The sequence below is a fragment of the Spea bombifrons genome, chromosome 7, assembly GCF_027358695.1.
Source record: "Spea bombifrons isolate aSpeBom1 chromosome 7, aSpeBom1.2.pri, whole genome shotgun sequence".
NCBI lineage: Eukaryota > Metazoa > Chordata > Amphibia > Anura > Pelobatidae > Spea > Spea bombifrons.
Window position 1 is genome coordinate 37,205,325 of NC_071093.1, and position 26,320 is coordinate 37,231,644.

Here is a 26,320-nt window from a genome sequence, read left to right on the forward strand (position 1 = left end):
AGGAGAAGGAAATGCGTGCTAAAATTTTCTGACATTTATGTATACAGGTTACATGGCAACGTAAAAAAATACTCCCTATGTTGACTGTTATAAAAAGGAGGTCAAACAAAGTCTGCAATATTCCTAAAGATCGAGGTAAGTGAAGTTCCATGTGAATTATTTCCCAAAGTATGTCTTGATGCCGATATACAGTTAAATTTTCATTTTAGGTTCAAAGACAATGTTTCTGCTCCTGTTGACCTTCCTTATATGTTTTTGCGGAGCAACGTCTCAAACCACCACTGCAGGATCTCGTGGTAGGTAGACGATTTATTGGATGGTATTTTGTTGGTATTAATAATTTCTGATTAAAGAGGGGCAATCTTATTGTACTATACAGGCAGTATTTTGTTTTCCCTTTTGATAACATATGCACACTTATTACCCAATATATAACACTTGTTATATGATTATCATAAATATTGATCATTTGATATTAGGTAAAAGATAACACAGGTACACGTCAGTTAAAAAGCTGACAACAAAGTTTTTATTTTCCGGACAAGTTAAGCTATTCACTGTTACATAGTTTAAGGCAAGCGGTGGACCACATAATAAAATGGTATAAATGGTAAATGCAGGATTTTTAAAAAAAACAAATAGTAGTATTTCTCCATTACTCTTTTGTATATGGCAGGAAAGAATGACTAAATAATAACCTTTTTCCCGTTACTCTTTAGTATGTGGCAAACGAAATAATAAAAGTATGTGGCAAACGAAATAATAAAATAATTGTTTAATTAAAATTAAAATTTAATAATTTAATTATTTCATTATTAAATAAATGTAGTTGTAAACACACAGATAAAGCAAGGTTATATGTCATAATTACACGGAAAGAACACAAGTATGGCATCCTTTTTGCACATTACATTACATTTTATTTATAGAGCACCAGCTGATTCTGTTATGGAGTTACCATAGGGAAGGTAAAAAATAAAAAAAATGACAATAACATTTATATATATGTTAATATACAGGTATAGAAGAGGGACCTTCTCTTTACTACATGATTAAGGCGATATCAGACAAAAAGTGCACTTGTTTTTGTGGACTACAACTCCCATGACCCTCATCTGGCTGGGAGGTTGATATTGACCAGTATTCATATACGGTACATACCCAAACGGATATACCGACATACACCCCCTGCCATTGCTTGGACAGATCCCATGGTTTCCCTTATAATTATATTAATACTGATTGCCTTTTCTTTATTTAGATAAGCCAAGTGTTAACTCCACAAGTGATGGAACATTTTGTGTTTTACAAAGAGGTATGGAAATTCCACTTTTGTCCCCGTGTCTGTCACAGAATCACCGGCAGATATGAAATAACATGCTGAGCCCCTATAATCCTTCATTAGCTTTCCTTTGATTCACTTGGTTCTCCCTGATTCTTTAATCTTACCCTGGGGTGTACTCTTTAACAGATAAAATGTGGCGTCCCTTCACTACAGCTGCTACTAGTGGAGGTTTTGTTCCATGAACATCATTAATCAATTCCCGTGATTAAGCCACTGATTCGTTTACGGGACCCAGACCATTGTAGAAAACCTCTCGGTATAAGACGATCAACAACATTAGAGGGTGCCTATATACAGTAAATTACGTCAGAAACAGTTATATTGCTTGTCAAAACGTCTTGATTTTTACACATTTGTTTATCGTAAGGAGACACATAGACAAGCGTTATCAGTACACACTTTAGCTTTAACAGCTTCATGACAAGGGACGTTGTATGATGATGCCCAGGATCATGGCATATAAGGTCCTGCTTTCTAAAGCTCACCGCTCCATAGGATATTAAATGTTAAAACTTTACTTTACTGTTTTTTAAAAACCCATTTCTTTAATTAGAGTCATCGGCCCTGACCTACCTAGTGGACACAACTGGATCCATGTCTGATGATTTTCAACAACTCAAGCTAGTGAACAGTTGGCTTCTCGATCGTGTAACAGCACGGTTTCCATGTGGTGTACGACAATATACCATGGTGGAGTATAATGACCCATGTACGACTTTTTGTTATTAATTTTCAACTTTATTTATGTGAAGAAACTATTGTTTTTCAGCTACTTGTGTTTAGAATGATGTATAAGGTAGTCTTATTCCTACCCACATAAAACCTTCCTACAATTTTATAGGTCCTTATTATTTTAATTATTAGTAGGAGTAGTAATAATAATAAAAAGTCTCATAAATTCTATAATGTATGACACACTTTTTGAGAAAATATTTGATAACAACCCTTAAGCTCATGTTAAATTATAGATGGTGTGGCTGAATTCCAAGGCAATGGAAACTTCATAATGCTGATATAAATTGATTGCTTACATGCTAATTAGATACAAATTTTAAACTAAGAATAAAATACATCAGTCCTATTACAGAAAAAAAATCTTCTAAAACCTTTTTAAGAACGTTTAACGTTGTCAACAAGGCCTAAAACCCAGTAAGTTCCTATTCCTGAGACACACGACAGAAAAGTAGAGTTAACTTGGCCTGGCGAAAATAGATTTTTTGAAAGTTTTGGTTAATTTGCATAGACTTCTTTATTAAAATTCATTTTTAACCCAAGAAGGATTTTTCACAGAAAGGGCTAATGAAGCTGTAGGATGCACTATATTAATATCTTTCCCACTTTCGTTTCACAGCTATAGGACCCGTTAAGGTCACCGATTCAAAGAGGGAATTTAATAATTTTTTCAATAGCTTGTTAGCTAATGGAGGAGGCGACTGCCCGGAATTGGCATTGGGAGGACTTGAACTGGCACTGAGGAACTCTCCGTCCAACTCCTTCATTCTAGTCTTAACAGACGCATCAGCCAAAGATTACCACGACGTCGCCTTGTTAGAGAGAATACAATCCCTTCTTAATACAACAAAGTCACAGGTATGATATTTTGCATTCATGACGCATTAGGTTGTGACTTTCAAGGCTACGATGGCAAGCAGAATATGTTCCGTTACTAGTGCTGAAAATTCTATTGTGTTAAGACAATACGTGAAAAGAGAAGGGGGTTATTATGCCACCACACACATAGTGGATGACATCCTAGTTTTGTTATTATACCCCCACTCTTCTGGGCCTGAACCTGCATTTTCCTTTTTCATGGAGCCTGTCCAGGTTAAGTGGAATAAGCTAATCAAATTTGGAATGGGATTACTTTGCATTTGGTGTTTTTTCAGGTCTTCTTTTTGATCACGGGACTCTGTTCAGGCTTGAGTGATCCAGCTTTCCTTGTCTACAGGGAGATTGCATTTCAAAGTTTTGGACATGTCTTTCAAGTGGGGCTTTCGGATTTGGGTAAAGTAAGTAAAATGATTATTTTCATCTAGCGTAGGAAAAGTAAAATGATATTATTTGTTCAATAGCTCTGGTATTTGTGCCAATTTAGGATATTATAAAATGTGTTGTCTGTTTCCTTTGTTCAAGGTATTTAACTACTTGGATTTTACACTTTCAAGACCGATCAACAGCTCAGAACAACTCTTCTCAGGAGATTACACGGTTAACAATCATTCTGAAAGCTTCAGGGTCACAAACAACTTTACTGCACTGATTGTGACTACAGATGGAGTCATTTACTCTTTTAAGGTTGTTGGACCTGACTGTAAGTACTTAAATTAGTTCACTCAATTGTATTGTACATACACTAGTATTAGAATGGCTAGACTGTTTTTTTCATCCATCAGTTTCTTAATTTAAGAATCTATAAAGAGGTCATCTAATTATATATAAATATATATATCCAATAAATTTATAATAAAAAGATGCCCACTACAAAAGCCAACTAAATTGAGATCATTGGATGGGACCAGAAGAGTCCCTTTTTCCAGAAAAGTTTGCACCCTTTGACAGCTAAGTGGATGGAGGTCGGGCAAGGATATTACAGGATAGGGGAAAAGCACGTTTTCTAGTTTTTTGGCAAAGAAATGCAAGATTTCATTGAATTTACATGTCCCTGGGAACAACTCGCATAGTAAAAAGTTGTTTTGGGCATGAGCATGCAACCTCATTCAAGTCATTCTTTGTAAAGAGATCTATTGGTATTTTTTAAGAACCAAAATATATCTAAAGAGTTGCCTTTTTACATAATGTTATGTTTTAACAACACGGTCCTTTTTTTTTTTTTTTACATAGTTGTTGACCTGGAGTTAAAAAAGATTGTGTCTGAAATTTGGGGATCTATGTATCTCTTGAAAAATCCTGGCAAAGGAGCCTGGACAATCTACATATATGCAGGAGGTCGTCATTCTGTTCGGGTGGAAGGATTTAAAGGTAAAAACATGATAAATGTATTAAATGTATGCGAAACTTTTAATTGGCCCAAGGTTGGCAGGTTTGAGAGTTGGATAGATCCCATACTTTGACTTTCTAATCACGTAATCAAGGCCTGCTATATAGTGCCAGATATAATTTAAGTTATTGTGGGCATACATTGTAGTGGGTAGAAAAAAATAATCAGCCACATCTTATAAACCCCCTTCCTTCCCTTTCATTCCTATGAAGCCAACTCATGTGTGCCATCTTAAGAGTGCCATCTTTACCCACATGCACACATGAATATTCCATTTATAAAGTACATGTCCAGTATTTCAAAAGATTATTTCTTAACATATGTTTAAAGCACCAGTTAAAAATGAAAAGTAAAAGCAACACAGTGAAAGTAGTTGTAAATACCCTAATCGATAACATCTGCGTGCTAATTCATTGTTCTTTTCTTTTTTTTTTTTTCTAGCTGTTAACATATCATGTAAGTAAATCTTTTAATATATTATCTTTAAAAAGTATTTTTAGATACCATGGATTTGCATCTTATGTAAAGACTGAACAATGTGTCTTATAGTAATGGACCTTCATCTTCTGGTTTGTCATTATGACCCAAGGCTATCCTAAATATAATATCAGAGCAAGCACTAAATAAAGCATATAGCGATGCTAACTTCGAACATTACAACCATACAGAATGTGATTTTTAATAAGTTACCAAATTGGAAGAAAACTGCTATTGATCTCAGAGTAAATAGCCGCCTTACCGGTTGCTATTACCTTTTAGCTAACCGACAGGACGAAACGCTCGCCTTCTAGACACACATGTTTGAATAACTATTATTCATTCTTGTTTTAGGTTTTTGAGTATTGGGTTTTACACCTTATGGAAAACAGAAACTGTACCAAAGGTTAACATATAACAAATGTGGTGTCCTAATGTGTTTTCATAAAGTAAAATCCCTAGTGTGTTCTTTCTGCTATACCTATGATCATTCATGGCTGATTTTGTATTATTGCAAGCAACAACTCTGTACTACCGGTACATTATCTATAAGTTTTTAATTAGTTTTCAGAGAAGGGAGGCTAACAAAACAGTGTAAAAAGTTAAGATGATTGATTCTATCACTATGCTTCAGTCTCTATATAAAGGTGGTATTTTTTATCTACTGTAAGGACTATAACTAAAGACATCTGTATTTATTCAGCTGCATCCCATTGCTCAGAATGTCATCCAAATGCCACATGTGAAGAATATGATGGATTCCTAGAGTGTTCCTGCAAGAATGGATTCATTGGAGACGGCTTCACGTGCTCCGATATTGATGAATGTGCTTATTCCTGGTCAAATAACTGTTCCTTTGGCCTCTGTGAAAATACCTTTGGTTCATATACCTGTTTGTGCCCCCGTGGATACACAAAAACAGCAGAACATACATGTACTGATGTAAATGAATGTTCCAGCCCTGACCTGAATGGATGCGATCCCCTATCAACATGTGTTAATTACATTGGTGGTTATTCATGTGTATGCCCAACAGGATATTTTGGTAATGGCTCTTTCTGCGAATTTAATGAGTGCTTAACTGGAGTATGTGGGTCTGGGGTAGAATGCATCAAATCCCGGGGCTCCTATAGTTGTGTTGATCCATGTTTAAATCATACCGTTCTCGATGAACCTTGGCGTAGTTCATCTAATACCATTTTATCTCGCTGGAATTGTGATGTTGGGAAGGTTGGATGGCACCGCTTTGTGGGGAGGGGAGGTGTACGCATATCTGAAACCTGTGTACCGCAATATAGCTGTGATACAGCTGCTCCCATGTGGCTACGTGGATCGCATCCTCTACTTGGTGATGGCATCATAAATGGAACAGCCTGTGCGCATACCGCTGGAGATTGTTGCAGGTGGAGGACAAATGTTCAGATAAAGGCTTGTCCTGGTGGTTACCACGTGTATAAATTGAGTGGAACACCATACTGCACCCTGTCCTATTGTACAGGTAAGCATTTTGTACCCGTTTACTAAGATTCCCCCTTAATCCTGCATAATAGATATTTTACATACATAAAATCTTTTTTTTTTTTTAACTGCAGTTTTTATACTGTCGAAAACTATTTAACTTTGTATATTTTTTAATTAAATTCCTATTTTCAAACTAATTAGATCCAGCCTCCAGCAACTTCTCTTGTGCAGCAGATGAAGAATGGAAACTAAAGAATGGAGTTTACGGCTGTTACTGCAAAGATAAATACAAATTATCTAGTATGTGATCCCAAATTACTCAAATATTTTATGAGAACTGCATTTAATATATACATGTACAAGGAGGATAGATTAATCTGTGAAATACAAGTTAGTTCAAATAGTTAATTCCACTTTAATCCTCTTGACAACTTGAAGTCATCTTTGGTGGTTGAAGTAGATAATAGTTAAATATTGTATGAGGCCATTTATATATATTTTATTTAATATTTATATGTTTTATTTTTTCAGCTATTGCAGATATACGTCCTGTGCTGACTTGTGGTGCACGTGATATGAGGGCTACATTTCAGAAATGTCAGCTGAAAGAACTAAAAATTAATGTCCATAAGATAGGTCTCAAGGATGCCGGTTGCCTTCTGTTTGAAGATGATACAGCTTCAGGCACATTGTCAGTGATATCTCCCCTTCAAGTAGGGACATGTGGAGCTCAACTAATTGTAAGTTGTTTTTTTAAACATCAATATTTTGAATATAGTTTAATGTGAAGTATTGTAATATGATCATTATATTCACCTAAGTATCCATAATATTCCAACCCATATGGGGTCCTGCACCTACAATGTGTTAGTTGATCAGACCTTCTGAACATTATGCCAGAGATACTTTGATTACTCCCAACTTCACCACACACAAGGTGGAGGAAGGGGGGGGGGATGACAGCCACCTTGGTTCATTGTTTGTGATTATTTAATTATATACTTATTTAATTACTTTTATTTTATTGTAGGGGATGGGGAATGTAATTTTGCAAGTTTCTGGTGAAGACATGTGAAATCACAATAAACTTGCATGCTCTAGCCTGAAATGTGCAACGCCACACTCCACTTCTTAATGAATAGTGCCAAAAGTATGAGATCTTCGATTAATCAAATTCTAGTTATAATCCAAGACCTATGCATGAGAACGCTCAACATACACCGGCAATTATATAGAAAGCCGTTTCCTGTTACTATTCATTATGATGTATTTAGCTTGTAATTTTCTGACTGCTCAAATAATATATATTTTTTCTTTTTTTAATATATAATGCAGAAAAATTCAACACATGCTGTTTACAAAAACACATTGTCCTTTTCTTTGGACATTGGAGATATTATCGTGAGAACAGAGTTATTAAGTCTAACTATGTCGTGCTCATATCAGCTTGATATGATTATAAGCCTGAATACAGCCATCAAACCTATTGTCAGGTAGGTATGATAGAATGTGTTTTCTATACAATAAAAATTTGTATTTTATATAGGCTACAGCAGAGGTACCTATAAGGAATCATATATTATTTTTAAAACTGCTTTGTGCACATCTGGATGGATTTACATCTCAGATGATCACCATGACAAAGTGTAAAAGGATTCAAGAAGGCAAGATATAGACATAAATGCCAACTCCCATACCTCTTGAGTGGGTAGAGTTATCCTAAATACCAAATCCCTTTTTTTCCGGTTATATTTATAAAAAGTGGTTGGACCAATTTCAAAATGATTGACAGTTTGGGGAAAATAAAAAAGTGCATTGTAGTGTCCCGAAAAAGGGATATTCATGAAACTATCCACTTGGTAAGATGTGCAGTCAAGGTTCGATTTGTCTATCTTATCTTTTAGATTACCTACCTATATTGAAAGCTACAATTTGAGGCTCAGGGCATGGGCTGGGTTGTTTTCATTAGGAAAATACATTTTTTTTAAAATTGAAAATAAACCTGGTGAGAAAAACTTCCTGTTGCATTCTGTGCCTGGCAAATATGACTATGTTTGGAAATGGAATGTTATAAAAAAAATAGTATTTTAGGGACGTATAGAATTATAGTCCATTAAATTAATATTTAAGCTAATGGCTAAATATATTAATTATCTAACTGATTTTATGCTTTTTGATATCTACCGGTATTTTACAGTTCTACAAATATCAGCATTGGAGGCACAGGGCAGTTCACGGCATACATGGCTCTTTTCAAAGACAGCACCTACACTGTACCCTACGAAGGATCTGAGATTGTGCTATCATCCAAAGCCACACTGTATATCGGCCTCTTCGTTGATGGAGGAGAGCCTTCCCAGTTTGCAGTTGTCATGAAAAACTGCTACGCAACTCCAACAGAAAGTCCAGATGATCCTGTGAAATATTACATTATCCGAGACAGGTGCATATAATTATATTATTATCAATTTAAACACTTACCAATAAGCTCTTGTTTACTATAACAAGCCTGCAATTATCAATACATTTCTATTTTCCGTATCAATTACAAGAAACTGGTCAAAATTGTATATTTTAAAAGCATGGCTTTATTTAATAAAATAAAGGTAACTTGCTGAAAAATTGAGATACGATATGCATATACAGGACCATCGATGGTCGAGCGGCCCTCACATTTGAAGGCTGGTGGCCGCCTGATGGTGTCAGTGTGGCCTACAGCTGATATGAGTGGCTGCACAGCTCTTTTTTCTGGTCACGGCCGCAGGTTGGAGTGACGGATCAGGTGACTATGCGGCCCACCGGTAAAATGCCCAATGTGCCAGATTTCAATGTCTTTGCTGTTTTAGGACAATAATGAAAACATGGTTGAGGTTCTCGGGCAGGACATATAATTAAATTATGACAGGTAGTTTCACTTTTTCCATCAACTCAAATGGCTGGTACAGAGATCCGGTTCTCTCTCATGTATATGGTTCCGCTGGAAGTAATTAAACGAAACTACACAATCATGTTATATTAATCTATTATATATAAATGCTACTTAAACTGATTTCAAATTTTCTTTTTTTCCAGCTGCCCTAGCAAGCAGGATTCAACTATTACTGTAACAGAAAATGGTGGCTCAAAAAGGGGCAGCTTTTCTCTGCAGGTTTTTAAATTTATCGGTGATTACAACTATGTGTACCTGCACTGCCAAATACGTCTATGCGATCCCAAGGCTGGCGTGTGCAGTCCGGTAAGTACAAACCTTATATTCTCTTATTCTAAATGCATGCGTCTTGCTACCGGTAACTGGAGACATTAGGAGGCAAATTTCTTGTTGTTGCATAAAAGCAGACATTTATGTGAACGTGTCAGTTTAAAATTCCGCTTAATTATTTATTGGTTTATAACATTTAAATGAAAAATGTAAATCTGTTTCAGTCCTGCTCTGGAATTGGGTCTCGGAGTGCTGAAGCTGATGTCCCCGCATATAATTTGAAAGTGGGTCCAATCTTTCGAGAAGGTATGTGAGAATCTTAGGAAAAAGGTGTTTTGACAATAGTACCGGTATTTATCACTCAACTGAGTGCGGGACATCACTGGGCAAGAGGATAACCCGGGTCTCGGTTAAAAGTCGAAGGGAAAAACACGTGATCTGGTGCCATTTGTTTAAGAAAATCATAAATGTGTCCTCGCATGTTGGGAAGTTTCTGCTTACCTCCGGTAGAAACTATTTCTGCCACAGATCTCATCTACCCGAGGTAAAATAGTCCATTACGTTTAAACTACATATCTCCAAAGAACTGAAAAACAAGAAAAGAGCTATTAATTGTTTTGATCATTAGACTCATTGGTAATATAAGTTGGCATTTCCCCTTCATAGACTGAACAGCGGTAGTTTAAGAAAAATGGGAAAAGATACATGGGGCTGGCTATGTTTCTCTGAAATTACATGTCTCATACGTCCCAGCCCTTTTCTCTATTGAGAAACTGAATTAACTGCTGGAGAATAAAAACCCTCCGGCTGACAACATCTCTGAAAGTAGATCACACAATGTAATATTTATTTTTTATTTCACAGATCGTGTATCTTCAGGTGCTATTGGTAAGTCTATTTCATTCTGGTCAAACTCTCTCTCTCTCTCTCTCTCTCTCTCTCTCTCACTCTCTCTCTCACTCTCTCTCTCTCTCTCTCACTCTCACTCTCACTCTCTCTCTCACTCTTATTTTTGAAGCATAGAGTTGTTCATCAATGTTAAAAATCTATAAAAGTCTACAAAGAAATTTAGAAACTACAGTTCAAACCCCTCCGTGTACTTTCCATCTAAGGAGGCTTGATACTGTCCTGTCCGGAAATCCTATGAGACTCTGACAGCAGGTCGGGTGCTGTAGCGTGTTGCCACCGGGTTAACATGCTTGGGCACATGCAAAGTAACAGATCTCACCTTCCTTGAGCCAGTTGTCCGAGGGAAAATCTGCTGCCACTTTGCCCCTACCATACTAAGTATAGTCAGCTAAAACCAGAGGAGGGCTGATACCTTCTGGCCCAGGGTCAGGTACGCTTAAGTGGCTCCCTGGCCCCTTACCCCCCCCCTTAAGTTAGATGTTCAGTGATTTCGTGTTCATTACAGTAAACACTCTTTCTTCCAGGTACATGCGCATCATGGGGACTTCTACCTATGCTCCTTCTACTGGCAAAAGAATTATTTCTTTAACATTTCCACATAAAACATGTGGTTAATAATTTGTTATTTACTATACCCTTGTGAAAATAGATTGATCAATGTGATTTGTGTGAAAAATTAATGAAAATAAAAAAAGCTATTTGTGTCTGCATTTAGGGGTCTCAAAAAATATGTTCAATGACGGGAACTCATGTTTTCATGCTTGATACTGAATGCTTCCATTGACAAAGTTTATTTATTGGCTAAAATGTGTTCTGCCGGTGGTAAATGGATTCTGACTTGATTGGCACACAGTTGCATCTTCTTTATAATTATAATGCAGATATAAATGCTTTTATTTTAATACGGTGATGTAGCCTTTGCATGTGCAGTAAAATAAAATGTGTTTTTCATTTTGAAAATCTTTGTACGGATATTTTTTTTTTTGGCCTGTAAGTAAATGACATTTAGGACAGCATTTTCTTGCTAAAGAAACAGTGTTCAGGAACCTCATGGCACACATTTTGGATCCGAGGCCCACCTGAGCGCCCACCAGTCCTTTAACCTTGTGGAGGGGTTTATAACATAGCAAGTGCAGTGCACAGTAAACGGTAGTTTTGGCAGGTGCCAGTAGATGATGAAAAGATAGAGTAACAAGTGAGTAAAGGTTTAAGCTTAGTTTAATTTAATAAAACAAATGGATTTCGGCTGCCCTTGTAGAGTGTCACGATAGCGCTAATACCGTATTGGCTCGGATATAGGCCGCCCCCGTATATAGGCCGCACCCTAAAAGTTTGGTGCTTTTTTAAAGAAAAAGTTTTTTTTCTTTAAAAAAGCACCAAAAAAACATGCTGCCACTGTCCTCCCTCCCCGAGATATGCTACCACTGTCCTCCCCCCCGAGATATGCTGCCGCTGTCCTCCCTCCCCGCGATCCGCTGCGCTCCCTCCCCGAGATCCGCTGCCCTCCCTCCCCGAGATCCGCTGCCCTCCCTCCCCGAGGTCCGCTGCCCTCCCTCCCCGAGGTCCGCTGCCCTCCCTCCCCGAGATCCGCTGCCCTCCCTCCCCGAGATCCGCTGCCCTCCCTCCCCGAGATCCGCTGCCCTCCCTCCCCGCGATACGCTGCCCTCCCTCCCCGCGATACGCTGCCGCTGTCCTCCCTCCCCGCGATACGCTGCCGCTGTCCTCCTCTGCCCCCCCTCCTCGACTTACCGGAGCAGACTCCCGGGTGTCTTCAGGGCCGGCGAGGGACATCTACGCAATACGCGTATGCAACTTCCGGTACCGTTACCGGAAGTTGCATTTGCGTATTGCGTAAATGTCTCCCGCCGGCCCCGCAAGACACCCGGGAGTCTGCTCCGGTAAGTCGGGGGTGGGCAGAGGTAAAACGCTTAGATAACCTCCCGTGCCGGCACCCCCCCCCCCCCGTGGGAAGTGCTGGCAGGGGAGGCTGTCTGAGCGTATCGGGGAGAAGGATGCAGGTCCCCTGCACCGCTGCGGGGGATCTGTATCTTAACCCCGCTGCCTGCCCGGCGCCCGGGACTGCATGTCCCGGGCGTCGGGCGCTAGACCCCGAATATAGGCCGCACCCCCACTTTAAAAACTTAAAGTGGGGGAAAAAAGTGCGGCCTATATTCGAGCCAATACGGTACATACAAGTGACTGCCTTGCCAAGTGAGCGCCGCTTCTCCGGGTCAAGACCCGAATGCAGGATATTAATGCAGTTTATTTGAAGTGGACCAGAGTAGCTCATTTTTTCCTTAATTATAATGGTTTTGTATCAGTAAGAGTTGTAACTCTGGTTTACTAAAGAATTGTTGTGTATATTCTTCATATGCTCTGTATGTTTTTGATATGTGTTTTATATATTTGAAAAATTCCAATAAATTATTAAAAAAAAAAAAAAAAAAAAAAAGACCCGAAACCTCCAAATAGGCCACATTATTCAGCATTTTGAAATAGGCAAGATTTTCACCTTTCCAATATCATTTTATATTCTCGCCAGCAGAGGGCGCATTCTTATTACGATCTTGTGTGAAGGTAGTGGGTCCACAGGTGGTTTGCATAAAATGTGGGGTTTTAATGCAAATATATTGCTTATTTACATTTCTAAACAGCATTAAATATTGTTATACTGTCTATATGTATTTGGTGGACTTAAACCCTGGGTCTTGGAAAAGCAACAGATCTGTTTTATGTTTTCTAAATGTAGTTACTTGCCCAGACATGAAAATGGAAACAATGCCTGTGAGATTTAAAAGAATAATAAAACAAGAAACAAAGAAGTGTGCTATATATTGATTCATGATAATTCAGTTGCCATATAGCTTGTTGAGTACAGTTACTATTAATTGTGATAAAAATACAGTCACGTGTCCAAGTTGCTTCAATGAATACACCAAGCATAGGTTGTCTGTGGCTAAAGTTGGTTCTTTCGACTACCTTTACTAATTTAGGACTGTTTACAGGTATTAAGAATTAATACAGCTATATAGAATGAAAGGTGCAAGGAACCCAATGAGATCTGATTTATTGCTTCCTTCAATTATTGTAATATTATCTAGTACGGTATAAGCATTGCTATTTATTGGCGTGCTCTATTGAGTATTGTCTGACTTTAATCCCAAGGATTATTTCACTATACAAGTCTATCAACCATCAACTAAGAAAACAAATATGTTTTATGCGTCAGTGGAGGAGGTGAGCAGGATCGAATATTTTTCATATAAATAGATGAAATATGTAATCCTATGAATTCTGTTGATCAATATACACCGCCACAGTACAAAAGTGTTGTTGTCCTTGTGTACACAAGGGGGGGGGCTAGCAAGAAATTAGCCTTATCTGATAATTTAGTGAATATGGAATGTTTGTCAAAGGTGTTGGAATTGAATTGTACGTTCAAAGAGAATGTGGCTGAATAAGACTGCTCTTTTTATATTATTTTGTTGACCACAAAAGAATAATAAATCCTCTATGCTGGCAGGAAAAGGACATGCCACAAATTGGAAACAGGAGCTAGACTACACAAACTGGGTTAATGATATACTCTATCATGATAAAATACTTTATAAGTAAAAGCAATGTACATGTTTTATCAAAACATATCATATAATATTTAATATGTTCAATATTATCTATGTATACATTTTATATAAACATTGCATTATTTATATAGAATATATTATTATTATTATTGATTATATGGATAATATATATATATTTTTATATATATATATAATACATTAAATACAAATTATACCAGGAAAGACAAAGGGGAGCGGGGAGATGATCAAAGCATTTAATTATGTCAGGATTAAATAAAGAAGCCTTTCAATGACAAATCAATTACTATGAAGGAATTTAAGAAACCTTGGGTTCCAGTAGCCACGTTCCGAGCCCATGTCACACTCCACAAAGTAAATAATACAGTACAGGCTGCCCTTTGCCTGCAAGGGGAGAGGGCAGACATTAACTGGACCCTGCCATCTGCCAATCCTACCAGTAAACAGAACACTCTCGCTTTTTTCTTATAGGGTAGTCTTATATTTAATCCTAAATTAATATTCAAATTTGGGAGGCCGTCTTATAATCAGGGCCTTCTTATAATCGAGCAAATACGGTATGGTTTACATGGTGGGTTCGCTCGTTTCCAGGCTGTGGGCTGGTGGGACTGACTTGGAAAATGCTTCTTACTCACAAGAGGTAAACGCAGATACGTCTGTTTAGTAATAAATAAAACACCAATGCAACACAAGCTAAAACTGGTGTGACATACTATTCCTTGTAATAAAGTTAACTATCAGTTTCTATTATTGGAACAAATTCAAAGTTGACACTGACATCCCTATCTCAGATCACTCTTGATTTTATGCTTAAACATTAGGGGTTAGGGTTAGGGTTGTGCGTTTGTGGCGTCAGTGGGTGGCAGTTGGATATGCATGGCTGCATGCTACATTTTCTGATCACGCGACGACGCCACATGTGCTTCTGGAGCTACAGATCGGGAGAGTGTGTGGTGATGTTGGCCAGTGGCTCATGCGGCATTTGCCTGGTGTACCAGATGACTAGTCCAGTCCTGCTTATGCCCCCTATCATTGTTGGAGTTAACCATGAATCTCTGTGCCTCCTGGAACTTTGAATTTTCTCAATTATTAATAATACAGTTGTACAGTGCTGCAGGGTGCCAAGACTTCAGAGAATGAGGCTGAAAATTCAGAATTATAACAAGAAAAACATTAAGTAAGCTTTGCAATGAGTAGTACTTTATAAACATATACAAGTAACAATGCAAAATTTTCATCTATATAAAGTAATTTTTCTTGTTATCTTGATAATTTATTTGACATTAATAAAGAACAAACTGGTACCGTAACCGTTTTTAATATCAGCCATTATGGAAGGGGATATTGTGCCAGGTACACCTTGTTTACAGGTGTATTTTCCTCCATTAAAGAATGCCAGTAATGCATTGTCGCTATATACGCAATCTGTTTGATTATGCCTCTTTCTTTTATTGTTTGACATCAAGTAGATGCGGTGATGAATACATAAATATAATAGCCCATGGTCTAATACAATAACCTTGTTTGTTTTATAAGGAACACGCAGATGTATTATTGTGCGATGAAAAAATATATACCATGGCATTTCTTCAGTCATCCATGAATCCGTATCCTCGGGTGCAAACATATCGAATCCACTGTCGGGTGTCCTGACTGTATGCCCCTCTGTTTTCACAAAATCTTAAATGCTTTTAGGATGAATGAGATAGCACAGCAAGATTATATCGGAATAGTTAATTATATTTGAACACTTCTTTATTTTGCACATGGAACAAGAAGTAATAACATCATATTTCTAAAGACTGGAGGTATAGTATGTTGATTATATCTTGATAAAATATTTCCGCAACTAATTATTGTGTATTAATTATTTTTAAAGGACTAAATTATGTATAATCAGTAGATAACCATTGTTCAATATTACTGAATATGCTAGCACCACATAAACTAATTATAAACTTTTTAAATGAAATCATATATTTACAGCTATATTTATAAATGTATATTGTTTGTGTGTATCTACCTGCCCTGTCTACCTATCAATCAATATACCGTATGTGTTATCTATATGATAACAGTCTTTGGAAGGTAAGCCGTACGTTTATCGCCAAGTAATCCTGTGCCAACGAGATTTATTGTTGCATGTGATTTGCTTTATTAAAGAAACATGGAATGTAAACTGTCTCACCAACCTTACGTTTAAGAACATGGAACAATTGAACAAGGAAACGTATTTTATAAAAATGAGCCAAAAACTAATCCTCCGATAGATTTGATGACCAAGTTTCCAGCACTTCCTTCTACTGAACTCTATAAATGGGATGCAGACATATACACGCAGTGTTTGGTTTTTCAAGAGTTAGAAGAATCAGATTAATTCTCCAAATACCTAATAAGCATTTATTTTAACAGTAAGAGTTTATTTTAGAGCACATTAGATACCTGCAGTATTCAAGAAGACTGACATGAATCTTCAACCGTGCATTCTCCTGTTGCTCTGCTGTGGATGGAGTTTTTGTTATACTACGGTGAAGCAGGGTAAGTTGTGGAAGCTATTTAATGGCTACTCATTCTTATCAGAGATCTTGGAATGATCTAGGGTGTAATAGAGTATCCTGCGATCTCTATGTTGCGAGGGACCCCTAAGTGTTAAGGTTCTTTTTTTGGTGCAGAAGGGAACTTTGTAAAGTTGACGTTATCAATACCTGCTCTAGCAGGAATAACCTCAATACACTGTATTTTGGTGTCACCTTCATGCTCCAGCATGGATACTCTAAATACAATCTAGTTTGGGTTCACTTTGACTTCTGCTCTAGCAGGGATACCTACTGTGCGTGAAAACTGTTATTGTCCTGATGACCTAAATGTCTTTTTTTGTCCTTTAGAAATATATACTCCAGAAACAAGACAATGCATTTCCGAAACAGGTATGTGAAGCACAAGTATATCATGTTGCAAACAATAATATTATTAGAAAACAGATTTGAACAAAAGTTAAATGATGAATTTGGATATATTACAAAATTGTGCTATAGGTAGTATTCCCGCAACACACAGTATTTTCTCAGCCACAATATTTTTTTTCTTCCATAAAGCAATACTGTATATTAAGGTACCACCTATATATAATGCAAATTATAAGAAAGACTAATTTGTCGTAGACTAAGCATGCCAGTACCAATGATCACCAAGTTGATGTATAAATGAAAGGTTATAGTAATGTATCTTCAAGTGGAATATATCTCACCTCTCCAACATCTTTTAAGAGGTCCCTAAGGCCAGTGGTGGCCTTAAAGCAGCTGATCTAGCACTATGTACTCAGGTAAGAAGTTTATATTATAAAGCTTCATAAAAACAAAGGACGTAGAAGAAACTAAGTCAATAACAACAGCTGCATCAGTCCAAGTAAGCAATGCCTTATTTGCCTTAGAATCTTATATATGTGTAGCTGATACTATTGACATGTAGCTGTAGGTTTCTATAGGATCTTGCTGCTATCTTAGTTTTTTGCCTAGATATGCTTTTTTCCCTGTCTTTGGAATTGTTTGTTTTCTCTTTTTGGCTCTATAGAATCTTCATCTCTGACTTATCTGGTGGACACAACTGGGTCAATGTCTGATGATCTTAGACAGCTAAAGTTGGTTAATGGCTGGCTTCTGGATCGTGTGTCAGCCCGATTCCCATGTGGTGTTCGAAAATATACAATGGTGGAGTTCAATGATCCAAGTATGATTTTTTTAAAATATTTATAATAGCTGAAAGTAAAGTTGTTTACAGCAGTATTTATTTCGATCATTGACATGACAATTAGACAACTGCTTTGTCCCATAGCATGGGTTGGGCACATGATTAATATGTAATCCCATGTCATGCCATTGCTGATCCTACTTCTCTATTTGCTACCAACAAATGTCCTAAATCTATCACCTATGACTTGAGTCATGACTTGAGAATAGTCTTTCTTAGTGGTCATGGTATGGGGCATCTAATGGCCAGTGGTTTCTACATTGAATGTAACTGACACCAAGACCGTTGTTTCAATGAATACACAGATTAAGGTTACTTTTTTTACATTATTAATGTGATATGTTTGCTTGCTTCATAAATCAAAAAAAGGATAACTATATGATCTCTATTTCTCAGCTATCGGACCTGCTAAAACAACATCTTCAAAAGCTGAATTTGCCGATTTTTTCAATAACATTTACGTCAGAGGAGGTGGCGATTGTCCAGAACTGGCCATTGCAGGACTCAAGATGGCTTTAGAGACATCTCCTCCTAATTCATTTATCCTGGTTCTCACTGATGCATCTGCAAGGGATTACGATAATGCTTCTTTAAAAAATGACGTCAGCTCACTTATAGCCGTTAAACAGTCACAGGTAGTTATTTTTTAGTCCCTTGTGAAAAACTACCGACTGAAGCTTGTAATCATGTGAAAGGCGTTCTATTAGACTCACAATTGGAACATTGATGTCCTTACATATTATTATATAATAATTTTTCAATGCGCTATATATTTTTTGATACTTGGAGACATGATAAAAGATACAGTATGAGCCTTTTCCAGTAATTATTTGGGGACTTTCATCCAGCCTTTCAAAAACCACTCACCACTTTTTGACCTAACAATGTTAGCTTATTGTATAGTTATTTCATATTTGCTTAAAATTTCAATCATTTATTATATACTGGGTTTTTTTTTTCATATTAAACATTCCATTTTTATTCATCCTTTCAGATATTCTTCTTAATCACTGGACTTTGTTCTGATACCAATGACCCATCGTTCCTCATTTACAGAGAGATTGCTTACGAAAGTTTCGGACATGTCTTTCAAGTCAGCCTTTCGGAACTGGGTAAGGTAAGTATGACACTTTTCAAAGGAATAATGCAGAAATTGAGGGTACGTTCTTATAGGAATACATTTTGCTGAAGCTGAGCAAGATATATATATCACATATATCACAAGTCCCAAGCTGAAACAAAAAATGGATTCTGCCAAGTACTGAAATACAAAATAATTATGTTACTGACAAACATTGAAAGCAAGCTACATATCAGATTTATGCCCCCAAAAAACCCCTCTTCAAATGTTTTGTATCAAAACTGGAGAACAAGGGACCATTGGTGGTATGACGCATAGCTTTTTCCTAGCGTTCATATTTCTTAACATTTTCCTCTAGGTATTTAATTACTTGGACTACACACTTTCAAGGCCAGTTAACAGCTCAATACAACTGTTTTCTGGAGAGTACAAAGATGGCCAACATTCTAGCCAATTCCCTGTTTTAAATAATTTTACCTCACTGATTGTGACCACTGATGGTACGATTTACTCCATACGATTTACTGGGCCACAAGGTACGTATACAACTGTTCTAACCGGCTTTGCATTGAAAATACAAACTTAAAACATATGGTGGGGTTTGATTTATCCCTTTGAATACATTTTGAAAGAATTTGTCACAATTGTTCTTTTTTTTTTTAGATACTGTCACTGACACTAAGGTAATTGTGTCTGAAAATTGGGGATCCGTGTATCTTGTGAAGAATCCGCTCATAGGAATTTGGCAAATACGTGTCGATGGTCAAGGACAATTTTCAGTACGAGTGGAAGGATTTAAAGGTACATAAATCTGGACCAATATAGATATTAGCAAATAAGTTACACTGAACATGTCATCTTCATATCACTATAAATAACATAAGGATTTGGAACATTTATGGTGATGCCTGGGAGTGGGGTTGATACCTGACGGGGAATCTGCGTAAAAGAAGGGTCTTGGGTTAGAAAAATAAATCAACCTGTGATTGGTCAATATAATTGTCTTGATGCAATTATAAGATTTAATGAAGCACAAGGGAAATGATACTTGGTTAGGTGTCCTTTGTTATTGAATACTGGTGGAAAGGTGTGTCTGCTTTACCACTGGTGATACACTGATATGGGCCATCTGCCGGGTATTTACCACTAAATCAATTTAAAGTCTAATTCTGTTTTCTCTATTCTTTTTTTCAGCTACCAATACCTCAGGTAAGTGACTAAAGAGAAATGCTCTTCTCTCTATGAGTCATTGTTGACTCTTCTTTCTATTTACAAATTATGCCACATTTCAGAATCTGCCCAATCTCACACAAATCTTGCTGAAACTGCACACATGCCCTTGTTACATTTTGATTTGATTATCATTATCTTGTTTCTAAACCAAGTTTCCCAATGTAATCAAATTCTATGTTTCTATGTTCGAGTGTAGCCTTAAAACAATTTTAATGCATTTATTAACTATTATGGTGGTTGTGGCTCTGTAAAGGTAGCCTATTTAAATTAACCTCTTCTTTCCAGCTGCAGGACACTGCTCAGAATGTCACCCTAATGCAACATGTGAAGTGCACCTTGGTGTTACAGAGTGCTCCTGCAAGGATGGGTTCATTGGTGATGGACTAACTTGTTCTGATATTGATGAATGTGCATACTCTTGGTCCAATAACTGTTCCTCTAATGTTTGTATAAATACCTTTGGTTCGTTTGAATGTGCCTGCAGAAGTGGCTTCATCAAAACGTCTAGAGATATTTGTGTTGATATTGACGAGTGCGCAAACTCAACCCTCAGTAATTGTGATGTCCTAGCCACATGCTCAAATACCTATGGTGGACACTTTTGCACCTGCCCATTAGGCTACTACGGTGATGGGTTTTCATGCGAATTAAATGAATGTGAGACAAATGTATGTGGCAAAGGCATGGAGTGTATCAAGAACTATGGGTCTTATTCCTGCTACGATCCATGTTTTAACCATACCGTCCTCGATGATCCCTGGAGAAGTACATTCAATCAAATTGGTGGTAATTGTGACATTGATAAGATTGGGTGGTATCGATTTACAGGCAGTGGAGGAATTCGTATTTCTGAATACTGTGCTCCTCAAGGGAGTTGTGGCACCAGTGCCCCAATGTGGATAAATGGAACTCATCCGTTACTAGGTGAAGGAATCATAAACCACACTGCCTGTGCTCATTGGTATGGAGACTGTTGCTATTGGTCAACCAATGTCCAAGTAAAGGCCTGTCCAAATGGTTACTATGTGTATAATTTAAATAGGACACCATACTGCACACTGGCATATTGCACAGGTAAGTGTACAGCAATGACATGCTAGATTTCTTTAGCATTTGGGAGTATCACGTCCTTTATTATACAAATAAGTTTACCTGGTGTTGTGGTCGTGGCCTGTTTTATGCAAAATTATGCTAATATTTAAATACACAATTTAGACAAAACACATCTAACAATACAACAATAAATTTGATTCAGGAATACAGTTAAATTATGTAAAGACGAATACCAACAGATGTTATGATATATAATGATATACTTTATTAATACCTCTAGCGGTAAAAACAATATATCGAAAAAGGTTACCATAACATAGTTACAGACAGTCAACAATTATATTCTAATAACATTGTAATAACATATGTACTTAACTTCAGAGAGTATCAGCATATCAAATGGCTCCTTTGGTGCTCAGTTTCCAAAATGGCTCTAGATACCAGGATCATATAGAAGACTTTAAAGGATTCTTTCAGTAGTAGTTTTCTAATTCTTAGTTACAATACTAGGCACTAAACTAGTCCTAGCTTCTTGGCGCTTAACTAACCCAAGATGGAAGAGCAGCTTTCTATTTCATACTTTTCTCTGGCAAACTTTCGCAGCTCCCTTAGCTTCTGCCATGCTGCTTCCTTCTTGTCCTTCCAGTCTCCTCTGCTCCTCCCCCGTCTTCCTGGAGTTCCTGATATCCCATTGTTCCTGGTATAGCCCACATGGCTTTTCATGTAGGTAGCCATTATCTATGGTCTTACATAAACAATAGATGTACACATCACTCACTCTCTAGTGCTACCTGCTGGTAGAGGTAACGCACTTCTTAAACAATAGAAGTATAAACAATAGAACTAATTGATATTGTAATATATGCCACAGTTAGGGGAGTGGTTTATCCAAAGGGAGATACAGATGTTGCGTCTGTGACGTGAATCACTAATAATGGACGACGCAATCCATGTCCACAACACCTGGTGAGGGTATTTAAATTAATTTGGGGGTTAATTGTCCCAAATATACCCTCCCTTACCCCAGTCCTCTGCTCGGAGAGATGGAAGGGTAAACATTATATGCACAGACTGTAAGCTTTACCCTCAACCCCACATCCAGTCCTGGTGTAATGAGCAGATTAAATTAATTGAAATGAATGATCTTTTGGAGGCCTTTCTCTCTCTGCCCTCATTCCCTGTCAACAGGATTGAGAAGGATTAAAAATTAAAACGAAAACCTTTGGAGACGTAAGGACCCCAACCTGTGCCCCTCCTCCGTCTCTGCCCTATGTGATAAATACGCTTATGGTTAAGTCCCTCTGGTAGGGAGTTGAAACACCATTTGGGTGCCATGAGGCAGGACAGCTTTACATTAACACCATAAATAATGCGATTCTATTTAAAACGTAGATCCATCTTCCTTGAATGACACATGCACATGTGCAGAAGATGAAGAATGCATACTGAAAAATGGCTCCTACAGTTGTCACTGTAAAGAAGGACCTCCAGTCTTAGGTGTGTAATATTAATTTCCAGGTAGAAAATAAATGTGATCTCAATTATATATAGGTATCATAGGCCAGTTTGTTCTGAAGCAATGTTAGACACAAATGGTTCACATTTCTGTGATTTATAGAGTTTTTCTGGGGTGGACAAGCTCTGACAAATGGTCCACATGTGTTTGTCTAAGGGCCCCTGGAAGCCATGCATGTTGCGGGTAATTTAATGTTAATACGGTGTAACTCTGATCTTTGTACTTTTTTGGGGAAAATGTGACTGATTGGGCCTTGTTACAGATGGTTCTTTACGGATAAGCCCAAGTGAATAACATCGTTCTAATACTGAGACTTATTTTTTGTCTAGGAATAGAAGATTTGGATATGGGCTTGACCTGCAGTACACACGAAATGAAAGCATCTTTCCGAACATGTCAGCTGAAGACTCTAAACCTTAAAGCTAGGAGTGTTTACCTTTCAGACAAGAGCTGCATTGGATATGAAGATGGGAACAGAACAGGAGTGATTTCTGCATTGTCTCCTCTCCAACATGGCAAATGTGGAACGCAGCTTCATGTATGTATTTATTGCCAAAATCAATTAATTTAAATAAATAATGATAATAATTATCACTCAAATAAGTGGTACAGTACCTCCATATCTAGTGAGCTGTATAACACATATGAAAAATATTGGTGTTTATACCGTAATAGGCACAAGCTCCTCATACTTTAACTCAGGAGCAAATGTATTATTAAATATGCGATATTACAGTACTATATATTGGAAATGTTATGGGTTATCAATCTTATGTTATTGTCTCTTTATACCCCACAGAATAATGGAACGCATGCCATATACAGCAACACTTTGTATGTGACATTGGAAACAGACCGGATAATTATCAGAACGTATCAAGTTCAAATGAGCTTCTTTTGTGCATACCCTTTGGACATGAAACTCAGCCTTGAGACATCTCTGAGACCTATCTTAAGGTAATTTATTGTACAAAAAATGAAAGCTAATATAATTTTCTCTGTATGACACCCTGTGTTTTCAGGGATGTAAAAGCACCATGCCACCGCATGCCACCGCATATCTGTAGTAGCAATTCTTTCCTTGCTAATAATCTTATTATTTACTCATAAATAAATAATACATTTTGGAAATATTAGAAAAATGAGGCACAATTCCTGTGCCAGGGCACAAGCTAACTTAAGATACTGATAATAAAAGTGTATTTTCAGATTTCTTTCATAAATTAGTGTTGCAGTCCCAGTCATGGATTAACACAGAATTTTTACTTTATTTAATTTTTTTCATTTTGCATTTCTCCTTAACTGATCACCCCGACAGTCGCATGAGCACTATATAATGTTGATATGAAATACATTTCTGAATTTTGTATTAATTACAGTTCACTGAGTATAAATCTTGGTGGTACCGGGCAGTTTAAGGCAGAAATGGCACTGTATAGGGATCAGAGTTACCTATCCCCATATGAAGGGACAGAAGTCGCCCTGTCAACGAGATCAACATTGTATGTTGGGGTAATTCTTGATGGTGCAGATGCGTCTCAGTATGCTGTGGTCATGAAAAACTGCTTTGCCACTCCTACAAGAAATGCAGAAGATCCCGTCAAATATTACTTTATTAAGGAAAGGTATGTTTTCATTTTTTTTTGTTATTGCTAATAATATTTCTGATAAAATACAAAATATTTTACCTTTTTTATAGATTACAGTTTAAAGCACAAAACCTTTTGCTCGGATCTAAATATTTTTTTTTTTTTTTTTCCTTTTATGTTACTGTTTTTATTCTAAGGAACATTTTGTATTTTTATCTTTAGCCTTTATATTATAGCGTAAACATTTATCCTGGAAGATAAGCGTTGATGATGACCTGTATTTTGTGTACTAACTCAATATATTCCTTTCACCCAAGATGCCCAAACAGTCAGGACACAACCATCAGGGTAATGGAAAATGGAGTTTCTACAAGAGGACGGTTCGCTGTTCAAATGTTCAAGTTTGTTGGCGATTATAATTTGGTTTACTTGCACTGTGAGATTAATATCTGCGACATAAAAAAACAAGCATGCAAACCTGTGAGTAACTTGATAACATTTGATTGACAGACGATGTATATCATTTGATGATGCCCAATGAATGTTATATAGGACAGTGATGAACGCGTGGAGCATCCAGTCATCCTCATAGTGCTTGCAGCCTCAACATGCCAGATAAAAGACTAACAAAACACAAGAAGATCACTTAGATATCTCTCCTTTATTAATCAGAACATAGTAGTCATGCGATCAACCGTTTGATTGGCAGTCATGACCTTCTATAAATCCATCTCCATGTGTTATGTTGGGGCTGGCAATGAGCTAGTGTTTTTCTCTGCTATATGAATTTTGATATGTAGAGTTTGGTTGCAAACATTTTGGGGTCTGGAAAAAAAGGTTTGTAAAATCCTCAACGTTTTTGGTAGATCAGCCCAAAATTCATGGAGCACAAAACATAATCTCAACATATGATATGGATTTGTAGAGGCTTTATATTTCTCTTATCTATAGCTTGGTAGTCTGGAAAGACTTTTTGATTCTTCTTCAAGTACCAAGGAGTCAGTGCTCAAAATGTGCATCATGAATAATTTTGAATAACTTTCTTCCTTTTAGTCTTGTTCTGGAGTCCGGACACGTATGGCTCTGTCTGAAAGCCAAAACTTTGTTTTAAATTTGGGACCCATAGTTCGTTCAGGTGAGATTAACACATATTGTTCTTATATATATATATATACCGACTGTGAATATTGAATATGTGCCTTCAGCTTCTCAGCAGATATTTTTATGTTAACCCTGAGTGTCCTTTTTCTGTGTGAACTCTATGTGCAATGAAAGGTTAAGAGTGGACAGGTGGTTGGCTATTTCTTGCTCCAAGTAAGTTAAAAGAAACTGACCAAGTCTATTCAAGGACCACAATGAGGGGGGTCAGAAGTGATTGATCATCTCAGCTGCAGACATGGTCTTTGCCATAAACTGACCATAATAGGATGAATGGTTTTCTGTATCTTTCTGTATGTATATTTCAGGACACTTGCTACGTAGACAGATCTTAGCACGTAGCTCTCTTGTTTGTAAAGGTATATAAGACATGTGTTGTTTTCATTGAGTGGTAGTAGTCTGGCTGATGACACTCCCTCGTGTGCACGAGCAATAAAATCTGCTTATTCAACTCTTTTGGGAAGAATCTGTGTCTCAAAGTTATTGAGCATTCACAGTTGGGGGCTCGTCCGGGATCCCACATTTCGGACTCAGGATCCAGATGGTGCAGACTCACGATCCTTTACCCAACATTGAGCTCATCTGAAAAAAAGGTAAGAGGCACCTCTTTTAAAAGAAAGCCTTTAGTGTAAAGTATTGGGTAGAGGATACGGGGGTCGGCCACTGGGTACCTATCTGAATGACGGGATCCATAAGAGTTGAGTAAGTAAGATGCATGCATGTTATTCTATTTTGTATGTTTATAAGAAGTAAGTTATTGTATTGTATGGTATTGTCAGAAGTTGCAACTAAGATGAGTACATAGCCTAACCCGCTATTGTAGAGTACATAGCCTAACCCGCTATTGTAGAGTACATAGCCTAACCCGCTATTGTAGAAGTGCATAGCCTAACCCGCTATTGTAGAAGTGCATAGCCTAACCCGCTGTTGTAGAAGTGCAAAGCCTAACCCG

General features: G+C 37.3%; 2 protein-coding genes across 2 annotated transcripts; both read left to right on the top strand.

Moving 5' to 3' along the window:
* The first annotated feature begins 197 nt into the window (after window positions 1-197).
* Window positions 198-11,349, top strand: LOC128501336 (uromodulin-like). Its single transcript, XM_053470771.1, has 17 exons — window positions 198-296; window positions 1,262-1,315; window positions 1,899-2,054; window positions 2,697-2,935; window positions 3,232-3,354; window positions 3,479-3,656; window positions 4,187-4,324; window positions 4,785-4,799; window positions 5,524-6,318; window positions 6,483-6,581; window positions 6,813-7,021; window positions 7,617-7,774; window positions 8,479-8,724; window positions 9,354-9,516; window positions 9,705-9,786; window positions 10,345-10,368; window positions 10,914-11,349. The coding sequence occupies exons 1-17, from the start codon at window positions 221-223 to the stop codon at window positions 10,976-10,978; spliced, it is 2,820 nt and encodes a 939-aa protein (XP_053326746.1). The 5' UTR covers window positions 198-220; the 3' UTR covers window positions 10,979-11,349.
* A 6,220-nt stretch (window positions 11,350-17,569) lies between these two features.
* LOC128502238 (uromodulin-like) lies at window positions 17,570-25,441 on the top strand. The gene is made up of 14 exons (XM_053471995.1): window positions 17,570-17,717; window positions 18,135-18,373; window positions 18,733-18,855; window positions 19,178-19,355; window positions 19,483-19,620; window positions 20,014-20,028; window positions 20,338-21,126; window positions 22,498-22,602; window positions 22,951-23,159; window positions 23,421-23,578; window positions 24,001-24,246; window positions 24,528-24,690; window positions 25,264-25,335; window positions 25,427-25,441. The coding sequence occupies exons 1-14, from the start codon at window positions 17,603-17,605 to the stop codon at window positions 25,439-25,441; spliced, it is 2,565 nt and encodes an 854-aa protein (XP_053327970.1). The 5' UTR covers window positions 17,570-17,602.
* Window positions 25,442-26,320: the final 879 nt, after the last annotated feature.